Source organism: Heteronotia binoei, chromosome 4 (assembly GCF_032191835.1).
Source record: "Heteronotia binoei isolate CCM8104 ecotype False Entrance Well chromosome 4, APGP_CSIRO_Hbin_v1, whole genome shotgun sequence".
In the NCBI taxonomy this organism is placed as follows: Eukaryota; Metazoa; Chordata; class Lepidosauria; order Squamata; family Gekkonidae; genus Heteronotia; species Heteronotia binoei.
The window spans coordinates 141,743,405-141,769,540 of record NC_083226.1 but is presented as its reverse complement, the minus strand read 5'-3'; the positions used below and the strand labels follow the sequence as shown (position 1 = coordinate 141,769,540).

The following is a 26,136-nucleotide window of genomic DNA, read 5'->3' as shown; positions in this document are numbered from 1 at the left end:
GAGTCCCATAGCAGGTTTAAGACCAACAGCATTTTATTCCAGGCATATGCTTTTGTGTGCAAGCACACTTCTTGGGAGGAAGGGTGGGTGGGTGAATGGATTCTTTTTTTTTTAAGGATTGGATTTCTCTGTTCCTATTTGGTTTCTTTTTTTTCAGAAAGACCCTGATTAGGAATTACAACACTTGGATATGTTGGAGAGTAGAGTGATTTCAGATGCCAAATCACACACATGGGTAATGAGTCAGGAAAACTAGCTCTCAGTTAAGTCCAGGAGGATGCATTGTCTTGAGCTTAATTATCAACTGCAATTAGCAGGCTCTCTAATCTCCCTTTGAAATTCCTTTGTAATGGCACTCTCAGGTCAGCAACTGAATGTTGTGGTTTCTAATGTCAGACCTATGTCCATTTATTCTTTGCATCCTCCTGGATGGAACTGAGACCTAGGTTTTCTGCCTGGTATCTCCACGCCTACAATCCCTCTGAATAACATACCTAATCCAATCAAGCCTGCTATTGTCATTCACACTGCTTTTTTACTTTTTAGGAAAAGCCCAGCAGAAGCTCATTTGCAAATTAGGCCACACCACCTGGTCTGGGAGCATGTGGCTGCTGCAGGGTGGGTCAGGCCAGCCAGAGCCCTGACCAGCTGAGGCAGAGCTGCACTCTGGTGGGCTCCAGCAGAAAAAAAGCCCTGGGCATTCACCTGCTATTGCCATTTGACATCTGAAATCACCTTTATAAAGTTTATATCTCCAGTGCCTTATGTTACATTTTAGGGCCTGGCCCAACAAAGTGACACATGGCAGATCTGGCCCTCATAACAAATTAGTTCAACACCTTTGATTTATATATTTGTATGAATCCTTGCTTAGTCACTGCTTTCAGCATATTGTTGTTAGTTTAAACTGTCTTTATGTTAGCATGCTAGCACATTGGCAGTATCCATTCTTCAAAACACCATCAGCCAGTAGCCAAGGGGAGGTTTGGGACAAAGCAAAATGAGCCAGAATGCAGAGAAGAAACAACAACACAACATAAAAGCTGTCAAGAAAAGAACAGAAAGTCAGGGCTTTTTTTTTTAGCAGGAACTCACAGGAACGCAGTTCCGGCTGGCTTGGTGTCAGGAGGTGTGGCCTAATATGCAAATAAGGTTCTGTATGGCTTTTTCTACAAAAAACCCTATGTGAAACAATGGTGACATCAGGGGTGTGTGGCCTAATATGCAAATGAGTTCCTGCTGGCTTTTTCTACAAAAAAAGCCCTGCAGAAAGCCAATATAAGAACAGGTGGCTGATGAAAACTGGGAGGAACCTTGATTGCTGGGAAACTCATCCAAGAAGTCTTGGGGCAAGTTCTCTTTTCATAAGATTCCAATGGAACCTTTAGACTATAAATTCTGTGTTCGATTATAGACATTTATGTATTTATTTTGATTTTTAAACTGCCTTTCCCCATGAGACAGGGCTCAGGGTCGTGTACATCAAAATATAAAAGTACAATAAAAGGTTAAAATCACAAAATAATAATACCAGTCAGATGGCGATAAAGCTCCCAGCTAAGTCACTGCCTTGTGTGTGTGTGTGTGGGGGGGGGGTAGGCAGGAGAGGCAGGAGTGCCAGATAAAAAAAACCATCTCTGTCCTCTACCAAACACCTGGAGGAACATCTTTGTCCTGCAAATCCTTAGAAATGCATTAAGTCCTGAAAGAGTCACGCCAGGTTGGGGCACAGGCTGCAAAAGCCCTGGACCTGGTCAAGGACAGCTAGATGTCTTTCAGGCCGGGGACCTCCAACAAGTTCTTACCAGCAGAGCGTAGCGCCTTTCAGGGGATATACAAGAATTGCAATTTGAGCATTTCATTATGGAACTCCCTTGTATTAATAAAGGAATTTCCCCCAGTTTCATATATCTTTCTGTGTCTGGCATAATAAAACAATCACATAATAATCTGAATTAAGTTACTTGAACTCACCCCCTTTTCAATGCTTCCAGTCTGGCAAAGGGTACCTTCAGCTGCTGGAATACTGTTGGTAACACAGCGGTTACTTTTGCTTAGACACCAAAGCTCTCTACACACTTCCTGGGAAAGAAGGCAAAAGCAAGTTGTTCAGAATAACGGAATAAAATTTAACCAAATGTGCCTTAAAATACACTAATTCACATATACTTGTCCAAAGTACAAGTAGCATCTCTTTATAGGTATAGCTAAGCTGGCCCCGTGGTATACCCCGGAGCTGCGACAGCTGAAACGAGGACTCAGACAGTTAGAGAGGCAATGGCGGCGTACTCGGGACGAAGCGACTAGAACATCTTATAGAGAGCTTATGAGGTCCTATGAGATGGCAGTCAAAGCCACAAAGAAGATGTACTTTGCAGCTAAGATTGTGTCTGCAAATTCGCACCCGGCGCAATTATTAAAGATGATTCGGAACCTGACAACACTGCCACAAGGCAGGCCAAATGCTAAGGAATTAGAGATAGGCTGTGAGGCTTTTGCGAAGATTTTTGCAGACAAGGTCATGTCGCTCCGCCACGACCTCCCCGCCATATTGGATACAGTAAGTGAACTCAAGGCTCCGTCTTCTGGTTCAATCTTGGATCTGCCTGTCTTCTGGTTCGATCTTGGATCACTTCAACACACTCAGCCTGGAGGTTGACAAGATTTTCTCTACTGTACGCCCTACAACTTGCGATTTGGACCCATGCCCCTCCTGGATAATTAAAGCTTGCCAGAGGGAGCTTAGGTGTCCTATATGGGACATCGTAAATAGATCCCTCTCAGAGGTCTTTTCCCAACACCTCTTAAAGAGGCAGTAGTCCGCCCCCTCCTAAAAAAGATTACATCAGACCTGACCGAATTGGCACATTTTCGGCCAGTCTCAAATTTACCCTTTTGGGGTAAAATTATTGAGAGGGAAGAGGCGCTACTAATGCAGAGTTTCCTGGATGACACTTCCATCTTAGATCCATACCAGTCTGGCTTCCGCCCAGGCCATGGGATGGAGACAGTATTCGTCGCCCTCATGGATGATCTCCAGTGGCACCTGGATTGAGGTGGTTTGGCAGTACTGCTGTTGTTAGACCAATTGGCTGTGTTCGATACGGTCGACCACCAGTTGCTGACCTGCCACCTTGCCGACACAGGGATTCAGAGGCTGCCCTTACAATGGCTTTCCTCTTTCCTGGATGGTCGGGGACAAAGAGTGGCGATTGGGGGAGAGCTGTCCCAGAGATACCCACTTAATTGTGGAGTGCCTCAGGGGGCGGTACTCTCCCCGTTGTTGTTTAACATCTACATGTGCCCCCTTGCCCAGAGGTATGGGTTGGGTTGCCATCAGTACGCTGATGACACCCAGCTCTATCTATTGATGGACAACTGGCCTGGGGATGCCCCAGAAATCTGGACCAGGCGCTGCAAGCCATGGCAGGATGACTCAGGCTGAGTGGGTTGAAGCTGAATCCAATGAAGACAGAGGTACTGTGCCTGGGCTGTGGTGGTCTAGGAAGGGAAATTCCCCTACCGGTCTTTGATGGTGCACCACTGAAAACAGTGCGCAGGGTCAAGAGCCTGGGGGTGCTACTGGAGCCTTCCTTGTCCGGAGACTACAACTAGTGCAGAACGCTGCGGCACGGCTGTTAATGGGGCTACCACAACGGGAGCACATTCGGCCAGTGCTGAGAGAGCTGCACTGGTTGCCTGTTCCGAGTTCGCTTCAAGGTGTTGGTATTAACCTTTAAAGCCCTTTATGGTCAGGGACCTGCCTATCTACGGGACCGCCTTTCCCCATATATCCCCCAGAGAGCACTGCGATCAGGGACAAAAAATCTGCTGTCTGCCCCTGGCCCAAAAGAAGCCAGGCTATCCGCAACAAGATCTAGGGCCTTCTCGGTGGCAGCACCAGAACTCTGGAACACCCTCCCAGAAGCTATAAGGGCCCTGCGGGATTTGTCGGCGTTCCGCAGGGCCTGTAAGACCGAACTGTTTAGGCAGGCTTTTCTGGTTGACTGAAAATGGGCTGCCACCGGACATCCTACAGAAGCTGGCGGTCATAGTCAGAACCCAATACCGCCAGACTAGATTGAGACAGCGTAATAGTTTTTAACCTGATAAATGTATTATGGTTTTATATGTTTTATATGTTTTATGGAATTGATTGTTTTTATGATACTGTAAGCCGCCCTGAGTCCGCTTGCGGAGAGGGCGGGATATAAATGTAAAGTAATAAATAAATAAATAAATTGTCAATGGAGGCCCAGATAGTGGCCACTGCTTAATCCGCCTTTTTTCATACGAGATGGGCGAGGCAGTTGGCTCCCTTCCTGGAGCGTGAAGACCTGGCAACAGTGATCCATACAATGGTCACCTCGAGTTTAGACTACTGTAATGCCCTCTACATGGGGCTGCCCCTGTGCCGAACCTGGAAACTGCAGCTAGTGCAGAACGCAGTGGCCAGACTGTTAATGGGACTCCCTAAGTGGGAGCACATACAGCCTGGGCTGCGGGAACTGCACTGGCTGCCAATTGTGTACTGGATTCATTACAAGGTGCTGCTTACTACCTTTAAAGCCCTATATGGCCGAGGACCTGTCTACCTTAGGGACCTTCTCTCCCCATATGTTTCCCAGAGAGTGCTTTGATCTAGCTCACAAAACCTGCTGACAATTCCTGGGCCAAAGGAGGTCAAATTGAAAACAACAGGAGAGAGGGCCTTCTCAGTTACAGCACCCCGCTGGTGGAACCAGCTACCAGAAGAGGTATGGGCCCTGCGGGACCTTAACCAGTTCCACCGGGCCTGTAAGACCGTCCTCTTCCAGCTGGCTTTTTAATGTGGAAGTATTATATCATCACTATGCAAGCTTTGTGGTATTGGTAGCACCAAATTAATCTGTGTTTTAAATTGTTTTACTGACGTTTTAATGCTTAACTAATGTAATAATTTAAATCAGGGTATTTTGTTTGTTATTATCTACTATTGTAATGCTGTATTTATGTTATATTATGTGAGCCGCCCTGAGCCTGCTTCGGTGGGGAGGGCGGGATATAAATTAAAAATTATTATTATTATAGGTATATAAAACCAACATGAAATATGTTTCATATTATTATTATTATGTAGACTGATTTCACATTTGCTTGTTTTAACACCAAGCAGACTTATTGTCTAAACTCCAGGTGTGAATGGGCATATAAACCAATTGTCTGAATGATTTAACATAATCCTGATTAAGCATATACTCATGCTCGGCTCTTTGCAGACAGTTCATAATGTTAATGAGAGCCATAATGAGAGCCAGTTTGGTGTAGTGGTTAAGTGTGCGGACTCTTATCTGGGCGAACCAGGTTTGATTCCCCACTTCTCCACTTGCACCTGCTGGAATGGCCTTGGGTCAGCCATAGCTCTGGCAGAGGTTGTCCTTGAAAGGGCAGCGGCTGTGAGAGCCCTCTCAGCCCCACCCACCTCACAGGGTGTTTGTTGTGGGGGGAGAAGATATAGGAGATTGTAAGCCACTCTGAGTCTCTGATTCAGAGAAAAGGGTGGGGTATAAATCTGCAGTTCTTCTTCTTCTTATGGTAGTGATCTTGTTTGGTGGCAAAATGCAGCTGATCGGTTTATCACATGCAAAATGGATTAGGAAAAAGGACCCTGGATCTCAGACATTCTACCAGCAGAGTCTGAAGCTATCAACATACCTCTTGAATTGTGTTCACAGATAGCTTTTCTGGAGTGAGATTACTTGTATTCTAATGTAGACACTTAAGAAGAGCAGAAGGCTCCCAGTCCCTGGGAAGTGGGCATGGCAATGAATCTGCACTCTTCCTGGCCAGGCTGAGGGGGCTATTTTAGTACCTTGTATGTGGCAACACCCATCTCACTTAGCCAGTTTCTACCAGTAGATTGAGAGTTGATTACATCCTCTTGCACCCCATGTTTTAATAGATTAAGAATACTTTTCACTAGCTGCAGGTTTCCTCAATACACTAAACAAAAATCACTCCTGATAACAACTGGATAGAATAGCTAGTATAGTATTAACAACTTGAGTGCCACAGCATTGTGTAAAGAAAGTGAAACATCCCTCTTTCATAACACATTGCTGGGGAAGGGAATATGTTCTGCAGGGTTTGCACCCTGTCAGAATCACTCTTACTGACCTTTCGCAGCAGACTTCCCCAGGTAGTTCAGAAGTACTGCAGAATCTTGACACACTAACAAAATCAGAAACAAAAAATAGAACTGCCCCTGAGAATATTCAATTTCCACTGTGGTTTCAGCAATAAACCTATGAAAAACTACTGTGAAAACCTGTTAACATGATCAGTCAACCTGGAATAACAACATCTGAACCTATCATCTGATAACACAGTCAGAACATTAACAGAAAGTCAATATCACATGGTAATATCAGAAGCTAATGATAAACCACCTTCCTACCACCTTTTTCTTTGAAGACTTATTGAGCCTTTAACAGTTATTTAAAAGGCAAAAATTAACAGGTGAGGCTTTTTTCCAGAAATGGAAAGCATTTTTGTTGCATTTCTGCGCATCATACAGTTATCAAAAGGCATAGCAGCTCTATCACAAAAAGGTGGCAACTTTATCTTGACTCAGGTCTTTCATCCCAGGATAAGTGATCATTTCAACTACAGCAAGGTTTACATCACTAATAGCAGGAGAATACAGTTCCACAAAGGAAATAAAAATAGTGACATGTGAGTCATTTCAGGTAATTGGGAAATATATGAGTTTCTTTGTTGGAGTATGTTAGGAAAGCAATTTGGATGATACCTTTGAGACCGAATACAGTATGTAAACAATCTAAACTGTCTCCTTTGAAGTGGTGATGAATACCTATTGCCACAATATTGCAGCTTGTGAAACATACAGCTGAACACCATTTCTCACCAACCAAAGGCACTTGTGTCAGCAAAATGGAACTTTCCTGCCTCCTTGATCCTGCTGATTGAAACACTGATCCTGGAGGACAGTGGACCTCCAGGAATACCTGATGGCAAATTAGGGTCTGCAATGAGGGGTTGACCAGAAATTGCCTCCCCCCGCCCCCCTTTCTGCTCCTGGAAAATTACACTGGGATCTAACCGTTAATGTGCAACATACTATTAAAAGAACTTTTTAAGCTTGCTGGTGTAGGCATATTTCTTTTCCATTCTTTTGCATAATGTACCTTAATACAGAAGTCTAAAAAAACCCATAATATTCAGAGTATAAATTCCATCCCATCATTCCTCCACAGAACTTGGTTTGGCTAGTTATGATTCCCAGGAGATCACCAAATCCTGACCAGATCCAGCACATATTTTGAATGTTCCCTAGTATTAAAAGGTACAGTAACTTTTAAGATTTTGTTAGATAATGAAATGTTATGTGCCCATATCTGTTTTAAATAACTGCCAGTGGCTGCAGTCAGACAGACAGTTCAGCCCGATACAGTTGCGTACGCCTAACGGATTAAGTGGGCTTGTTCAAACAGCCACATCTGGCAGCCAGTCCCAAGTCATACTCACCACGTCGTAAGATGAGTTGGATACAGAATAAATACCCACCAGAGGAATTCCAGCGCTGCACATCCCTCCTGCATTGCCGATGTCTGAACTTCCCTGTGCACACTCAAGCCAGTTCAGAAGTGTGAACCTTTAATTCAATTCTGGTTTTTCCATTCTGTTTTCTTTTTAAAGCTGAGAGTGCAAATGTGCATGGGTGCATATGCAGACCCCAGAAATGTCCTTTTTAAAATGTCAAAGTTGTTGGGGGGCGGGGAGATCAGACTACATGCTCTGTGGTTGACACACAGCACTAATCTGAATGGTCAGCCATGGAAGAAGCATGCAGTTAGGCCAGATCAGGGTGGGAATCTGATTGAAAAATCTGTCACAAACCACAATGGAGTAATTAGTGGCATGTCCAAACTGTGCCAACCTTCCAGTCTGACCACAGCCAGTGTAATTCTAAACAGAGCCATATTTTTATATGCCTGTTGACTTCAATGTATTTAGAAAGTATACCTCTATTTAAGACTTTAATCTTATTCATGTTTTCCTGGCACTAATACCCTCTAAATGTAGTAGGACTAATTTATGAACAGATATTCCTAAAATTGTGCTGTAAAGATGAAACTATAGATGATCTAATGAATTATACGTTATTGCTGGAACAAGTAGGGAACTTTTCAGAGACTAAAAGGCACATTCTAAAGATATGGTCATACCAGTTGTTTTCTTTAAATATGTAAATATATTTGGAATCTGCTTGCCCATGTATTGCTGTGGCTCAGGAACAAAACATACAACATGCTGAAAGAGCTGTCATGAGTTTTAAATGGGATAACAGATAATGTAGAATGGGGGAGAAAAGGTGCTCACACGGTTTCACAATCAAAACTAACCCACCAATCACACTCTACAAGCACTGTTACTGGCCTTTAAAGGAACAAATACAGACAGAACACGTCTTTTTTCCTTTATAAATAACAGTAATGTGGTGGGAGGGATTGGTTTTGATTAGTGAAACCATGCAAGTGAAAATGTGAAGCTACTCTCTCACTACCTGTCTGAATCAGGAAACAATGGAAAGATCCAGTCTCAGCAATACGTCTATTTTGGACCACAGTTAACACCTTAAGAAGTCATGTTGGATCAGGCCAATGGACCATCCAGTCCAACACTGTGCCACACAGTGGCCAAAAAAACCAGGTGCCATCTACCAGTTCTGTTCTCCAACCTGGAGTTTTTTCTAAACCAAATACAAATGGTAATATTGTGCTGCCTTGTTGCATGCATACTGTATTGGACTATCAAAAGGCAGTATTTTTCGATAGTTCAAACAGCCATTTTCCCCTCTTCCATACCTTTGCTCTTTCCCTACCCCCTTCTCCATCTTCTTCCTTCATTCATTGAATTACTTGTTTAACTAGCTCCCAAAATCTTTTAAAAATCCCTGGACCAAGGGAGGTCAAATTGAAAACAACCCGGGAGCAGGCCTTCTCAGTAACGGCTCCTCATTGGTGGAACCAACTACCAGCGGAGGTTCGAGCTCTGCGGGACTATAATCAGTTCCACAGGGCCTGCAAAACTAGCCTTTTTCAAATGGCCTACAAGACTGAATCCTGAAATGACACCTAGCCATCTGATATACATCTAATATGTTCGCATTGTAGCACCTTAATTGTAATGGTTTTAACTAATTATTTATTTAATGTATTTTAATGTATTTTACCATATAATGTATTAAATGTAATCATGGTACTTCCATGTCTGTGAGCCGCCCCGAGCCTGCTTCGGCGGGGAGGGCAGGATATAAATAAAAATTATTATTATTATTATTATTATTATTATTATTATTATTATTATTACTTGACAGGTTAGACATAATTGCAGAGCCTGGATCAAAACCATTTTCAGACTGTGGATTAATATCTTCATCTATTAGTTTATTCTCTCTTTGAAAAATTGTTGTATTCCCCGTGTTCTCATAATATGTTGGGCACAGGAAGTCTAGTGAGGACAGATTCTGTAACTGGAACTTACTGTGTAGATACAGTAGACTGAACTGTTTATTAGCTAATCATCTGGTACAGAACAGTATACAGTAAGCATAAACAATCATGCCCTTTTCACTTTTATGTATCAAATTATTCACTGTTTTCCTACAAGTTTCCATCCCTCCATTATAATAAACATCTTGGATATTTACTGTTTCAGTATCATTTGACAGTCTGCTATTTCTGTTGAGTCTTAACTACTCAATAGTCTCAAAAAGACAGATAATATGAAGAGAAGCCTGGTTTCCAAGACTGTATCAAAAGCAAGAAAAGCAAAGAACACCAACAATAGAGACGCTTGAAAATCTTGGACTCCTAAAAATGTTGTGACTTTCGAGATTAATTTAAAACATAAACCTTAAAATATGATTCCATACTGTTTTTTTTAAAAAAATAACTTGGATAAAGCATTCTAAAATGGCTAGTTTTGGTATTCACTGAGATTTGGAGTCTTCAATCAGCTGTACTGTAATCTATTTAATTTACTTTTTGAAATGGAAAACATATATAAAGCTCACATTATTATCATTGTCTCTTGTCAGGGACAATATGAATTACAAGGGAGGTCAAGGTTCAATTCTCTTGACTTAAAGACACCATATGGTGGGTAAAAAAATGAGGCTTTCTTAGGCTTTAAGGCAGGCCCATAGCCAGGATTTTAAAAGGGGGGATGTAAAAAAGTGGGGGGCACATAGTGGTTCCCCTGCCCTTGTCACCATTGTGACTCAGGGTGCCTGCGGTGGGCCCTTTAAATGGTGGGGGGAGCAGCTGCTCCTGGGTACCCCTCCCATGCAATTTAAATTGTGGGGGGAGGGAGGGGCGGACCCCAGTCCCTCAGCTATTACACCCGCAGAGGTGGCAGGGGAAGGGAAGGTCTGGGTCACCTAAGTTGGGGCACCAAACAGGAAGTCAGGGGGAGGTCCCCTACAGCCCATCTGTAGCTATAGGCCTGCTTTAAGGATTATTTGATCCCACAAGGATGAAACTGGCAACATATTGGAGTCTGACACTCATCTAAATCTAGAGTTTATTAGCAGTGACTTAGAAAGGCCTCCCTCAACAGAAAGCTGTGGTGCGATGTGATGAGCCACAAGCAGCTGCAGTTTTATAAAGTGTGTTTTCCAGGGCAATTGGGACTATATAGGTGCCATGTCCCTCAGTTCAGACCTCAGTTGAAGAGCACATTTCTTTGGTACTGGTGCTTTTTCAGACACTTGATCAGCAGAAATACTTTGTGCTGGAATAAAACCTTCTGCAGGTCCAGATACACAAATGAACAGTGCTACACAAATGGAAGCCAGGTGTAGAACTGAAGTCATATTCTGACAGCCGAACTGGCCTGTATTTGGCTATCCACATTCTTTGAGTTCCAGAGCAGTTATAAAACTGCCATGGACAAAGAGCAGCAAAGTGGAAGCAAGATACAGGATTCATGTCTATGTCTTAGCTGTCCACCCTGGGTAGGTTATACCTGTAATGAAGGGGGCAAGGATTTAGGACAACTATTAAAATTCTTCTTCCATGAGGTTGTTTTAACTAACAAAGTTTTTACACAGCTATTTCACAATGTGCATATTCCCTTGGGTATATGAAAATTTACCAATATGTATATAAGGCTCACGTTACTACAACGGGTTTTTTTCTCGAAAGTGCACTTGTCATACATCTGAGAGATTTTTAGGTAATCTAATTTAGATATGTATATGAAGCATTTCAGTATCTGACTCCAAAAGATTGAAATTATGTTTAGTGTTGTATCTAGCATTTAATCATACATGCCATTTAAGCATTAAATTCAACAATACTTTAACTGTTAAATTTTACAAATAAATTCAGTTTAATGAGCTTCAAATTACATTTTGAAATTTCCAATGTAATTTAATTTAATTTTCTGGAATTTTCTTTGTGCTGGAATAAAACATTCTGCAGGTCCAGATACACAAATGAACAGTGCTACACAAATGGAAGCATGGTGTAGAACTGAAGTCATATTCTGACAGCTGAACTGGCCTGTATTTGGCTATCCACATTCTTTGAGTTCCAGAGCATTTCAGTATCTGACTCCAAAAGATTGAAATTATGTTTAGTGTTGTATCTAGCATTTAATCATACATGCCATTTAAGCATTAAATTCAACAATATTTTAACTGTTAAATTTTACAAATAAATTCCGTTTAATGAGCTTCAAATTACATTTTGAAATTTCCAATGTAATTTAATCTAATTTTCTGGAGAAAATTTCATTTTCTATATATAATAGTACTAGAAGAAAATATTTTGCTAACTATTGTAGCTGGGAAACAGATTCAAGATTACTGTCTTAATGAATCCATCAGGTATCTTTAACTGCACAAATAATTAGTGAGAAAATGCTGCTACCACTGCAAACTTGTTTAGAATTTCTGCCAGCAATACTAATTTTGTGGGATTTTGCCTTGCAAAGTAACAAATAGAGGCTATACCTAAAACTATTACATACAATTATCAAGGCTTGAATTTCAAGTAACTTAACAACTTTACAAAAAATACAATTTTTTGTGGATCAGACTATTAGTCTACCCAGCCCAGTGTTTTTGTCAGGTCTAGGGATGAGTGGTCCTATAAATGTGATGGCCAGAACTCCCTTTGGAGATCAATCATGCTTGTTACAACCTTGTTCCTGGCTCCATCCCCAAAGTCTCCAGATATTTCTTGAGTTGGACCTGGCAACCCTAGTCAGGTCTGACAAGTATGGGTTCTCCAAGGTCTCATACAGAGAGGTCTTTCTAAGCTCTGCAGAAATCTTTGAACAAATGGCACCATGTATTGAACCTGGGATCTTCCACATGCAAAGCATGAGCTATACCAGTGAATTCTGTTTCTTGTCATCAGGTTTAACACTATACTTTCAATCTAAGCCAAAAGGGAGTTCTGATATAGAATACAATACAGTCCTCTTAATCTGAAAATATTTTGTACGCAACAGGAGATTGTGTTAAGTGCTGCTGCACACAGGGATCTGCACACGTTCACTTTCCTTGAACAAATCTTTACTACTGCCACAAGAGGACTGAAGGGGCCTGAATTCAGAGTTAACAACACATTTGTTCAGTTTGGAAGCTACTGGGTAGTATGTTTGGGTGAGGGGGGGGACTTTATTGGAAGCAAAATCTCAGGCTATACTGAATACAGCCTCAATTTATTCTGTTCAACAATAATAAATTATTTAACCCTGAAAATCAAATCAGTTTATCTTGTAAATGAAATTAATTCTCATTTGAATATTTACTTTTATAAATTAATAAGCTACACATAAAATAAAAATCATAACAATGTATAAAAATGTAACTATTTCCATGGTGTTTTCCTCCTCACTAACATTTAACCTTAAAACAGATTTTTGCTCTACTATTATAAATTTTAAGTTGCTACATTCATACCATTCATTGTACCAATAACAAAAACCTGTTGTTTACAATAATGTACACTGTTAAAACCATATGGACCTAGAAATAATTACTTCCACTAAGAATGCTTATGTTAAACAACAAGGAGGGAAAAACAATCAACTAGTAATAGATGACATAATGACCCTGTTTCTAGGTGTTGTTGTTGTTCAGTCGCACAGTCGAGTCCGACTCTTTGTGACCCCATGGACAAAGTCACGCCAGGCCTTCCTGTCTTCCACCATCCTCCGCAGTCTACTCAAAAGGTGTTGTTACCTTCTAGCAATTGAAGTAATGTATGCATCTTTCAACTTCAAATATAACTTAATCCAGCTTTCAGAATTACTCAGTGAAAAAATGAATTAGTTGAGGGAAGCAAAATCTGAAACCTAGTCAAACAGCTCAAAATCAGTTTTTGCATTTGTGTATTTAAAAGCGAACATTTCTCTAAGAAATATGGGAAACTGTAGTAAAACATAAACTGAAGCTGTAGCCTTTGACAAGATCAAGACAAGATAGATGACAACCTGTAACGGTGTATCTTAGGGCTCCATGACTTCAGTTTGGAATTCGGATGCTTGTTTTTGCGGTAAATTAAAGAAAGCTGAACCCATCTAGAGAAAAAAAACAGCATATGAAATTATCTTCCTTTTGCCTATCTGCTATAAATGATGGAGCCTTTTCCTATATGTCATGCAGAATTTTACATATAGGCAATTTGAAATCATGCATCTAAATTATCCCACATGATAAAAGAACAATCCAGCTGAGTGAAAGCTTAATTGTTTGAAGGTCTACCTGCTGGGATGTTTTCAAAATTTATATTCTAATAAAAGTGAAAAGTTGCATAAAATTAGATTTTTTACATATTCACAATATTGAGAAAAATAAGATGGAAAATACATTAACAGAACACAATATAATAAATTTAAGATTTTATTGTAGTGTAATTTTGAAAAATCTAAAACTTTAACATTATAATTCCTTCAGTACATGCTATGAAATATGCTGCACCTCTTGATGAGCATTTGTTAAAACAGAGCATTAACAAATTTATTCAGATTCTGATTTTGAATTCGTAGCTACAAAAAATTTTCAGATAAGTGGATTACCACCCTCATTTCATTCATATCATTAACAATGGTTTTATACAGACGAGGGTGAGTGTCAGAAATGTGTGAACCTCAGAAGGCTCAACGTTTAGTACTGTTCAGATAAGCACCCAAATGTTACAAATATTAAATGCTCCATTTTCAGAAATGCTCAATATGAAGCGGTGCAGCATGTTATCAGTTCATACATGCTGAAGGAATTGTGAAATCTTATTTTAAACTCCAACTATGTATTACGTTCACATCTTATTTTCCTAAATATTGGGTGCTTATCTGAACCTTACCAAATCTCTGAACTCTCACCTACCATTACTTTTCCTTTCAGACCCAAGCTCAACTAACCACTGGCCAAGCTGCCAACTAGTATTTCCAGCATTGCAAGCAACCATTCCTTGTACTTGATTCTCAAAGGAATCAAAACTGATGTCAAAATTATCAAGGCTCTGCTCCAGACCCTCATCATCAATATATTATGCCTGTGCTTGCACTTTTTAAAGAAAAGTAAGACAGAAACAAGAGTGCAGGTGAACAATATGAGGTTGGAAAACAGAAAATGGACAGAAATACCACGAGGCAACAGAAATACAGCTCAACATGTGGCTCTCAAGCAATTTCTTTAATTAAAACACATCTCAGAATTTAAATGGATAGCTATTTAGAAAAGAAACCCTTCCAAAATAGCTTATTTTGCTCACAGCCTGGGGGGGGGGGGGGTCCAGAATCTTGGTATCAGAATGCCAGTCTATGGCTGTGTTCAGACAGGCAACACAAACCACCCCAGGGACGGCAGGCAAGCATCCTTGCAAAGTGGCACCTTTTCGCTGGGGTGCCTCCAAGGCACCTCCCCGACCGTCTGGATGGCCAGGAAGCACCCAGCGAGTTGTGGATGAGGCACATGAGAGCTCTGGATGCTCCCCCAGGGTGCCCACAGCCCATACCTGTTCTGTGGGCTGTCTGGACACTCTGGAGTGCTCAGTTTCTGCCGGCTCACTTCTGGGGCAGCATACTGCTGCCCTGAACTGGCAGTCTGGACTCAGCCTACATTTCCTATATTCCTTAGCCTTGCTTGCACTTTGACTACTGGAAGCATGCACTGTACTGCCTCGGAGTGCAGTGCAGCACACTTCATTCAGTTACAGTCTATACCCTACTTCAATGTATACTACTTAAGAGAGCAGGTCTCAAAATCAGTAACTACAACTTTGTAGTAACACAAAAATGAGATGGTGGTATGGAACAAGACTATGATCACTGGTCACGCATGGGTACTAAGCAGCAACAAATACTAAGCAGTTCTCAAGTCCTAGTCAAGGAGCAAATGAAATGGAACAACATTAGATGTCAGCCAGCCTGACCTGCAGCTTGGTATGCTAGGAGCTACCTTGAATTGTATCATGCAGTTATGTCAAGAGGAAAGGGCATCTATAGTAAGAGACACATTATTTGTGTGTGAGAGGGAGAAGCAATGTGAGGAAATCAAATACAGAAAACAGACTGCCAAAAATTCCTTTTTGTTTTGTATTTTTGTAGTGTTGCCAGGGCAGCTACCCTCCCTCCTAGGGTGGTCTTTCCATGTGAGCAGAGATACCCCACCACCCAGAAAGACCATGGACCTCCATAGGAGTGCCCTCAGAACAGTGAGGCTTGGCATTAATGATGGACCTGCAAGGAGACATTGCTAGACTTGAGAGGGACACGGGTTCAAAAGAACAAGCTACTTGTTGCTTCATTCCTCTGTGTGTTCCCCCCTTCTCCCCCCCCCCCCGATCTTCTTTCTCTTCTGGGCTAAGATGCTACCTATTGTCATAAAAGGTGCATAAACAAAGGATCATGTCTCTAGCACACCTACCTTAGTATGAATTGATCGTTTTTGTAATCTGTTTTCCTGCCTCAATCCTGTCATACTATAGTACTGATGGAATTTCTTCCTCCTGGCTATCATCTCCTTCCTGAACTCTTCCAATTTTTATCTACATTTACATTACCAATTCCCTTTCTGTTATACTATGGAATTTCTAGCACATTCCTCATTCAAGTAATCACTTTACTCCTGAAAAGAGTTCTAAATCCGCATTTCCTTCCTTTAGGCCAGGACATCAAGAAATCATTAACTGCGCAGCTCCACTAAGTTGCCACTCCACATAATACCCTCTTCTCTCACATATTAAGAAACATTCTCCTTTTTGCTTACCAGCTGGGAAAACTCAAACATTGCTTTTGTGTGGACCTTCTAAACCCATCACTGTCATTGCTTACATTAACATACCTTCAGGATACATGTTGGGGTAGAAATATACCAAGCTTTGCCCATGCTCAGTGTTGTGTGTTCCTGGATCCAACCACACACCCAAAATGCTGGTCATGCTGTCCTTCCCCCTCTGGACTTCTACACTCTGGACATGCATCTATCGACCTCTTTACCCCATGATCTTAACCCCCCCCCCCAATCTGTTCCACGAACCATTATTTTCCTGGTGTTCTTGTGTATGTCAGTTTAAATTCTGCTTGTGTGTATTTTAAAAAACATTATTTTATTCTATTTCAATAAAATTCCTTTCTTTATTCAGTTGGTTTGGTCATTTCAAAACGTATCTCTCTGAACTAGTATTGGTATACACTTGTTGAAATCCTGCCCCTAAAGAGCTCTACCAGAGTCTGTCTCTGCTAAATTCCCATATAAAAAGAGGTCACCCCCCTGCATTCCTGGTAACAGTATTTGTGTGTGTGCGCACGCACACACACACACACCTGGAAGTCATGGTGACCTCTGGTGAATAACCCCCACCAGGGGCCTGGAGGATATTCAGGGAAGTGGCTGAATAAAGCCTGCCCTTGTCCTGACTGCTAGTATTCCAAGGAGGTCTCCCATCTAAGTACTTGCCAGAGTCAACCCTGTTTAGCTTCTGAGATCTGACAAGATCAGGCTTGCCTGGGCTATCCAGGTCAGGGCCAGATCACCAAAATTCAAGAGCATATGTCTGATAACTGTTGCCACAGGATGGGTGAGAGTACTTGCTGAGGGACTGCCATGGAAAAATCTGAAAAAGTACGAATTGGGTTTTATCTTAAGTTCTCTAAATTGGGGCAAAGGTCCCTCCCGGCATGTTTGCTTTCAGTCTGATAATTAATTGAATACCACTACCACCCCCTTTGAAAAACTTGCAGCACACAGTTACTCTCTAAATTCGTTAAATTAGATTGGTTTAGATTAGAATAACTCTAAATAGTACTGCAGCATTTATGGCATGTTTCTTTTCAAGAGGCAATGCTCTGAACAAAAAGCTTTCCATGCTTTTAAGTAAAACTGATCACTGCAATTTAAATCCATTATCTCTGGACCATGGGAAATAAGTGTTCTCTTTTAGTTGCAACCAATGTACAGTTGAAGACTCCTATCAAAACCACTCTAGACTTTATATTTGTTTGAGATTAAAATATAACTTTCCTTTCCTAATACAGTCCTCTACTGTACAATCCTGAAATATTTATAGCTTTCTAATGAGATGTCTCCTCACATTATATTAAAGTACATACTCACATAAGACAGTAATTGGTGCCAACCAACTATACTTGTATTAATATCATACATATGTCCTGGGTTCTACACCTTATTCCAAATGGCATTTATACAACTTTTGCAACAAGCCCAAGTCCTACCCTTAGGGACAGGGATCCATTTCAAAAACAGTATTTGTGGGGCAGAAGCCAGGCAGCTTGAGCAATGAAGGAGCAGACAGCCTAAAGCCTATCTGTCCCATGCTTCTGAAAGCAAGCTGCTTTATATTGCACAATTGCAATGGATCAACCAGGAGAATTTGAAAGTGGCAGTAGCTATAATTCAAAGAGGACTGGCATTTGAAGACACCTCGGCCTGGCACCTGCCAACCTACAGTCTTATTTTCCCAGGCTTGACGCATATGAATCGTGACCAGTACCTGAGGAGAACAGGGGTTGGAGTGCTGCAGGATGCTAAATTGGATAAGTGCTTCCTGTGGGTGCACAACTGATGACTCAAGAAGAAAGTCTCGGCATGCCATCTGGAAATGAACTGAGGTAAACTTTGGCAATGTTCACAAAGCAAGATGAAGAAGCCTAAATAATAAGGATGCACACACTAAAACTTGAATTAATTCTGGATCCAGATTTGGGAGGGTATCTTTTCATTATCCTGAATATTCAAGGCTCTCCTTACTGTTTGGAGATTTTTTTTTCAAGTTTTTTTTTAGGGGTCCCAAAAATTCAGAACCATTTTAGCAACCGCCTCCCATTGTCCCATCCTAGAGGCAGCAGGAACAGGGAGGAGGGAGGGACAGGAAGCTGGTCATGCCAAATAACTATTTGGCTGCATTCCTGAGCCAACCTGAAATAGCTAATTTCCAGTTTATCTTCACCTCAGGTATATCTGAGTGCATAACCCAATCAAAGGACGCAGAGGAGCAATATTTTGCCTCCCCTTCCCTTATCAATAAAACAGGCAGTGCTTTCTTTTTCTTCAGATGACTCCCTTTATAAATGGACTTAGAGGCCTATTGGTCCACACTTATCAAACTATTTCAAGTCAAGTTCAAGACCTTTAATGGCATAATATATTGAACTATTTATTCCCCCATTGTGGGGTAGTCTTCTTCTATTTGGAGCAGCTTGAAGAGGGTTGAGGTTCAGCAGGAGGACAATAGTTAGAACTGGCTTTATAAGCACCAGATTTCATGATAAGGCAAGGTTTATTGGAGGCAAAGGAGTTTTCCCTTCAAGAATTCAATATATTGTAATTTTCTGGGCCCATTTGTCAAGCCTACGAAGAATGCCACACAAGAGAAAGGGAAGCTAGCCAAATGGTCATCTCCACCCCAAGAGGCAGCCAGCAGTAGGCTTCCCAACCCTCCCGCCCTGGCGGGGGACCCCAGGATTTCCACCCTCTTCCCCCACTCCCCAAAAAAATGGAAGCGGGGGGAGGGGGGAAACGGCGCCGGGGAGCATGGCGAGCCGCCCGATCCTGGAGCGGGCGAGGCCGCCGCGCCGCTGCCGCCTCCTCCCCGCTCACCGCAGCTGCTCCTCCGAGATGGGCCCAGGCTGAGCCCATCTTGGAGGAACAGCCAAGAGGCGGCAGCAGCGCAGGCAAAACCAGCGAGGCAAAACCAGAGAAGGGGAGGGCGAGGCAGACCAAGAGCATGGCAAGACGCGAATCCGGGCCCTGATAGGACCCGGACTCGCGGCTCGCCACGCCCCCGGCCCGCCTCCAGCCCCCTGTCCAATTCCACCCAGAGGCGGAGTGGGTGAGGCTGCCGCGCCGTTGCCGTTCCCCCCCCCGCCCCACCGCAGCTGCTCCTCCAAGATGGGATCAGCCTGAGCCCATCTCGGAGGAGCAGCCACGGCGAGCGGAGAAGAGGCAGCAGCCGCGCAGCAGCGTCGCCCACTCCGAGACGGGGCGGCTCGCCACGCTCCCCGGCGCCGTTTCCCCCCTCCCCCTAGCTTCACCCCCAAAGTCTCCTGGCTCCACCCCCAAAGTCCCCAGATATTTCTGGGATTGGACTTGGCAACCCTAGCCAGTAGAGACTGTCATGCTTTAATGAGGATGAAGACCCCAGCCTTAGGGAGACTGTAGAAAGAATGGAAGTGATAGAAGGAAGTGTCTGCTAGAGACTGTAGAAAGAATGGAAGTGATAGAAGGAAGTGTCTGTAATATTTTGGCCCAAGAGAGAGTGTGATACTCCAGCACTGGAATGCAAATGGGCCTAGCAAAGTTTGCTTGAATAAAAAAGAAAGAAACAAGCAATAAAGTGGATTCAACTGCCACCTTGTTTTGGCCACTGTCTAAAAATGGCCTCCACTTTACATAGGGTTGCCAAGTCTAATTCAAGAAATCTATGGGGACTTTGAGGGTGGAGCCAGGAGACTTTGGGGGTGAAGCCAGGAGACACTGGGGTGGAGCTAGGAGCAAGGGTGTGACAAGCATCACTGGCACACCTTTTTAAATGTCTTCCTTCCTACACTCCACCCTCCCCTTCTCTGATTTCACCTCAGAGGTGGAGCGGAGCGGGCGATGCTGCTGCGCTGCCGCCACCTCTTCTCCGCTTCCCCATAACTGCTCCTCCGAGATGGGCTCAGGCTGAGCCCATCTCGGAGGAGCAGCTACGGTGAAGCGGAGAAGAGGCGGCAGCGCAGCGGCGTCGCCCGCTCCGCTCCACCTCTGAGGTGAAATCAGAGAAGGGGAGGGTGGAGGCAGGCCAGGAGCATGGCGAGCTGCGAGTCCGGGTCCTAGAAGGACCCAGATTCGTGGCTCGCCATGCTCCTGGCCTGCCTCCACCCTCCCCTTCTCTGATTTTACCTCAGAGGCGGAGCGGGCGATGCCGCTGCACTGCTGCCGCCTCTTCGCCGGTTCACCTTAGCTGCTCCTCTGAGATGGGGCGGCTCGCCACACTCCTTGGCGCCGTTTCCCCCCTCCCCCCGCTTCCGTTTTTTGAGAGAGTGGGGGAAGAGGCTGTAAATCCTGGGGTCCCCCGCCAGGGCGGGAGGGTTGGGAAGCCTAACTTTACAAGTACTTCTAAATCTATGTAATAATGACCTTGGGTGGAGAAGTTGGGACCGCAAAGATCCAGTTGAAGGTACAAACAGATCAAGATTCCGCCTTGGGTTTATAGTGATTCTAATAGATTTTGTATTTAAGAACAGAATGTGGTTTGTATATGTGTTTACCTTGAAAATAGTAAAATAGAGTAAGAATGTCTAGGGGTTAAGAGCGGTGGTCTCTAATCTGGAGAACTGGGTTCGATTTCCCACTCGTCCACATGAAGCCAGCTGGGTGACTTTGTGTCAGCCACAGTTCCCTCAGCCTCATAAACAAACCTAACTCAACACAAAAAAGAACCAGAGTTTCAGACTGCCAGACAGTCTTCCAGTCTCCTGGCTATACTATACCCACTGCCAAATTATAATTATTAATTATTATTAATAACGTCTAGGATCTATTACAAAATCAACACTATCAAAAAGGGACTAACAAAATGTACCACAGTAAGTCTACCATGTAGAATAGGGGTGTTTGTAAATCTCAGCAGAATTTTAACAGAAAGGAAGAAGGCATTTTCATCCACCAATCTTGGTACCCAGCTCTGCAAAACACCCTACAGACTATAAATTGCAGAAAGTCTCAGAACAACCAGCAAATTCCACAGAACAATCAGCACAGTCAACAACCATCTTCCTTATCTTCAAACCCCTTCCAACCTTCCCAGCAATTAACACAGAACAATGGTCACATTCAACAGCCAGTTTCCTTATCACTACCCTTCCAGGAAGCCCCACCAAACAATGGGCACATCCACAAACCAATTGCCCTTTCATCACACCCCCTCCAGCCTAAAAATAGCAGCTCTCCAGCAGCTCTGGCCCCATTCAATGCACAGCAGCCAAGAAGGTCTGAGCGCCTGCTCCGGCTGCAACGCCACTGAGGATGTTCTCCGCAGCTGAGAACGAAACGTCTGGAAGGAAAACTTTCTCCAGTAGAACACGGCACTTGATCCCGAAAGATTCTACAAACCCTAATGATGTTACCAGCCGTGAAAACCTGAAATCTTTGATAATATTCAAATTAACTGTAAACTCCATTCTAGTGCTTCTGTACTAGTATTTATACAGCAGTGAACACAAAAAGTGTCTACAAATGTTTAAGGATTTATACATGCCTATGATCATGAGGAAAAAATGTAGCAAAAGATACAACCAGAGTAACATTTATAACTATGGCAGTCCCCCCACCACTACTGCAAACGCAGTGCAGTTGTATTTCCTGGATCAATTTCTCTACATGTGTACAGGAATTTCTCTACCCAACCACAGATTGGAATGGTTGATGTGGAGGAGAAAATAACTGCAGGAACTCAGCACAAGGTTCTGAACACTTCTAAATGTGTTCATAATGAAATGGGTCAATAAGGGGGCATCATTTTTTAATTTTGCCTCCCCCTCAAAAAACATATAGATACAATCCTGCCACTATCATACATTGAATATATATTATGTATGTAAGAAGAGAAACGAGAATGGGGAGAAGATAGAGAAAATAGGAATGAAAGGATGGTAACTTATAAATACAATTAAACAGTTGTCTATGCAGTAACTTTTCCTACAAACAAACAGATGAAATTTTCAAAAGGAAAAATTTTAATAAGGAAAGAGAAGTGATAACCAATGAACAGCTGAATGTTATTTTTTTAACATTAAAAAAAAATTAAAAAACATGTATAATGTTAACGGCCAAACTACCTTTTCTAGTTTTCCTGTGAATTAATCTGCTGGAAGATATAACTAGGATCTGTAGATAAATCTTAGCTCCTTTTGTACAAAGGAGGGTAGGACTGAACTATTTGCTTCAGGGCTGGCTCTCTAATGAAATGACCTGAAGCTCCTGCCTTACTTAATAGATTTGGAGGGGGGGGGGGAAAGCAACTTCACATTCTGCCCATATGCCCACACGCCCAACTGCATCTGGGAGCTTGAGGAGATAATCCATTTTACTTCTCCTTATTACCACACCTTTTTAAAAGCAGTCTAGTTATACTTCAGTCTCCATTTCTGGTTATCTTCTTGGGCTCCTGGATGGGGGTGGTAGCAGTAGCAACAATGTTCAGACACAGGAGGCAACAGCAGCACAACAACATAGGTTGTCATAATGTATAATCTTGTATTCTTTAACTATGCCTGTCATCATTAACTAATTAGGGTTTAAATCTGGCTACAAGGCCAATAGTCCACCCCACTTTCAATGGAGAGCAATAAGCCACTCTATTTCCACCAGTTGCCTTCCACTATATAGAATCATAGAGTTGGAAGGGACCTCCAGGGTCAGGAAGGAAGGAACATTACTCCACTAAACACAGCATGTGTGCCAAATATTCTCTCCCAAGGAAGCCCTTACATTTTCCCAACGATTTCTCTTTGTAGTAAGTAAGCAACTGATTGGTTATTCAATACTGCTGTGCTGTGATAGCACTAGAACATGATGTTGGCTTAAAGCCTGGATACCAACATTAGTCTCGTTTATGGAACATAGATGGTCCAAATTATGAGGGTCACATGCATGTTTGCCTACCAATAATTTAAGCATTCCTATTTCTTCCTGCTTGCAAGTGATGCAAGTTATCTAGTGACTGTCCCTCTATTTCTTCTCCCTCCTTTCTGGGAATAAGTTCATTTCAGAATAAAGCAAGAAGAAGACGACAACGACATTGGATTTGTATTTCGCACTCCACTTAAGAGTCTCAGAGCGGCTCACAATCTCCTTTATATTCCTCCCCCACACTTCTAAATATGTCATAATGTGAGGTGGGTGGGGCAGAGAGGACTCTCACAGCAGTTGTCCTTTCAAGGATAACCTCTGCCAGAGCTATGGCTGACCCAAGGCCAATCCAGCAGGTGCAAGTGGAGGAGTGGGGAATCTAACCCAGTTCTCCCAGATAAGAGTCTGCACACTTAACCACTACACTAAACTGGCTCACCAACAATCATAGAATCACAGAGTTAGAAGGGGTCATACAGGACACTGAGCCCAACCCCCTGCTCAATGCAGGATCTGCCTAAAGCATCCTTGACAAGTGTTTGTTCAGCCACTGCTTAAAGACTGTCAGTGAGAGCTCACCACCTCCCTAGGTAGCTGATTATATGCTGTTGAACAACTCTTACTGTAAAAAAGGTTTTCCCAATAGCCAGCCAATACCTTCCTGCCCTTAATTAAACCCACTGTTGCGAGTCTTGTCCTTCACTGCCAACAAGAACAGCTCCCTGCCCTCCTCTAAGTAACAGCCCTTCCTCAATCATGTCCTCCTTCATTCAACCTCCTCTCCTCCAGACTGAACATTCCCAAATCCACATAGGGCTTGGTCTCCTGGCCCCTGATCATCTTTGTCACTCTCCTCTGCGCCTGCTCCGTTCTGTCTACGCTCTTCTTTAATTGAGGCCTCCGGAAAGCATGTGGACAGAATGTTGCAGGTGAAGAAAAGAGCAACAAGGATGATCAATATAAGAAACTGCAGGACAAGTGGCTTTTAGTTAGGATGATGAGCAAGACTGTGGACTGCCAGTTGCCTATGCACAATTTACACTGTATTCATTGGGCATCTAATCCCTAATTAAAGATAATGCAAATTTTATGTGTTTTTTGGCCATTTTGAGATGGTAGAGCCTATTAATTTATTATAATTCAAATTATCAACTACAATTGCATGGGCATTTATTGTAATAACTTCTGAAGATTTTTAATTTGGGATATATATGAACACAAGACTCACTACAAGATATGTACACAATAAAACTGAAAAAACCCCTACGATTTTATTAAGCTAACAAGGATAAGAACATAAGAACATAAGAGAAGCCATGTTGGATCAGGCCAATGGCCCATCAAGTCCAACACTCTGTGTCACACAGTGGCAAAAAATTTTATATACACACATACACTGTGGCTAATAGCCATTGATGGACCTGTGCTCCATATATTTATCTAAACCCTTCTTGAAGGTGGCTATACTTGTGGCCGCCACCACCTCCTGTGGCAGTGAATTCCACATGTTAATCACCCTTTGGGTGAAGAAGTACTTCCTTTTATCCGTTTTAACCTTTCTGCTCAGCAATTTCATCGAATGCCCACGAGTTCTTGTATTGTGAGAAAGGGAGAAAAGTACTTCTTTCTCTACTTTCTCCATCCCATGCATTATCTTGTAAACTTTTATCATGTCACCCGCAGTCGACGTTTCTCCAAGCTAAAGAGTCCCAAGCGTTTCAACCTTTCTTCATAGGGAAAGTGCTCCAGCCCTTTAATCATTCTAGTTGCCCTTCTCTGGACTTTCTCCAATGCTATAATATCCTTTTTGAGGTGCGGCGACCAGAACTTTGTATAATGTATAAGGATGTAAAGAGATTTGTATAATTCTTGTTCAGAAACACTCTTGTCAAATGAAGAGATTTGGATTGATTCCACAATTTGGCATGACCAAATGCTCTGGCATAAAACACAGAAATCCTACACAGGAGTTATTTTGGCCATGGTTTCACAGTGTACATGAAGCTTACATGCATGAAGAAACATCCCACATAATCATATACATGTGGCATTCATGGAAATGCCCACAAAGATTAATGTGCAGGAATTGCAACATGAATGAAGCAGACACACATACTTTTAAAATAACATTCCTAGATAACAGAAGTGAAATTACAGCAAGATATTCTGTTCTCCGCTTGTGAACCCTAAGTTCTCCAATTGTAAACTAGGTGCTTCTTGTTGGCTGTATGAGATAAGCTAACAGACAACACAGAAGGAGTGCTAGCACTCCAGAGGCAATTAGCTGCTTCTGTAGCTCTCATTCAAAGCAGAGCTCTGATACTGGTAGGCACAAAGCAAAGTAAGAAAGCAGACTTGAGGCAGAAAACACTAAGTAAACAGCACATGAAGAAAGGAAATGCTCCTTTTGCAGCTACTGTCAAACATGTAACTTACTGAAACTGAATTGTAGATTAGAAATGCTTGACATGACTAATGCCATGATGTGCCTTAATATGAACTCTGCTTTACTAACCCTGAGAACTGTAGCAAGTGCCCTTTCCCCAAGCATATTGTAACCGCAGAGTGAAATCTCATGCCTAGCCGAAAAGCCATCTGTGGCTTTGAAGTCCACATCTTCAAGGACTCTTCCTCTGAGAAAGAGATAAAGCCCTGGGAAGACCCGGCTGTCTCTGGGTGTGTGAAAAGGGCTGTATTGTTTCCTGCTTTTAGAAATGTAGAAAAGGCTGGCCCCAACCTTGGGCTGGTATCAAACTCAATCTGCCTCTCTGCTGACTGTTTGTTCTCAATAAATGGATTAATTGTTACAACACTATGATCCGTCTTTACTTGAAGTTCCTCGTCTTGACATTTTGAGTTTGATCACTCCGGAGGTTATCCGAACTGGAAACTTCGGCTGGATGGCCGCCAAGACGCCAGATAATGGAGAGCCCACTGAACCGATTGAAGAACCAACTATCCCGAAGGGAGTGACGGTAGTGCGG

General features: G+C 42.6%; 1 protein-coding gene across 4 annotated transcripts in view; it reads right to left on the bottom strand.

The window, feature by feature from the left end:
- ADAMTS6 (ADAM metallopeptidase with thrombospondin type 1 motif 6) overlaps positions 1-26,136 on the bottom strand; it is a 231,690-nt gene that overhangs the window by 87,606 nt on the left and 117,948 nt on the right. For all 4 annotated transcript variants that reach the window (XM_060235914.1, XM_060235915.1, XM_060235912.1 and 1 more), the window contains one exon: positions 1,975-2,082. In XM_060235914.1, coding sequence (XP_060091897.1) covers positions 1,975-2,082 — 108 coding nt within the window. The remainder of the gene's footprint in view (positions 1-1,974; positions 2,083-26,136) is intronic.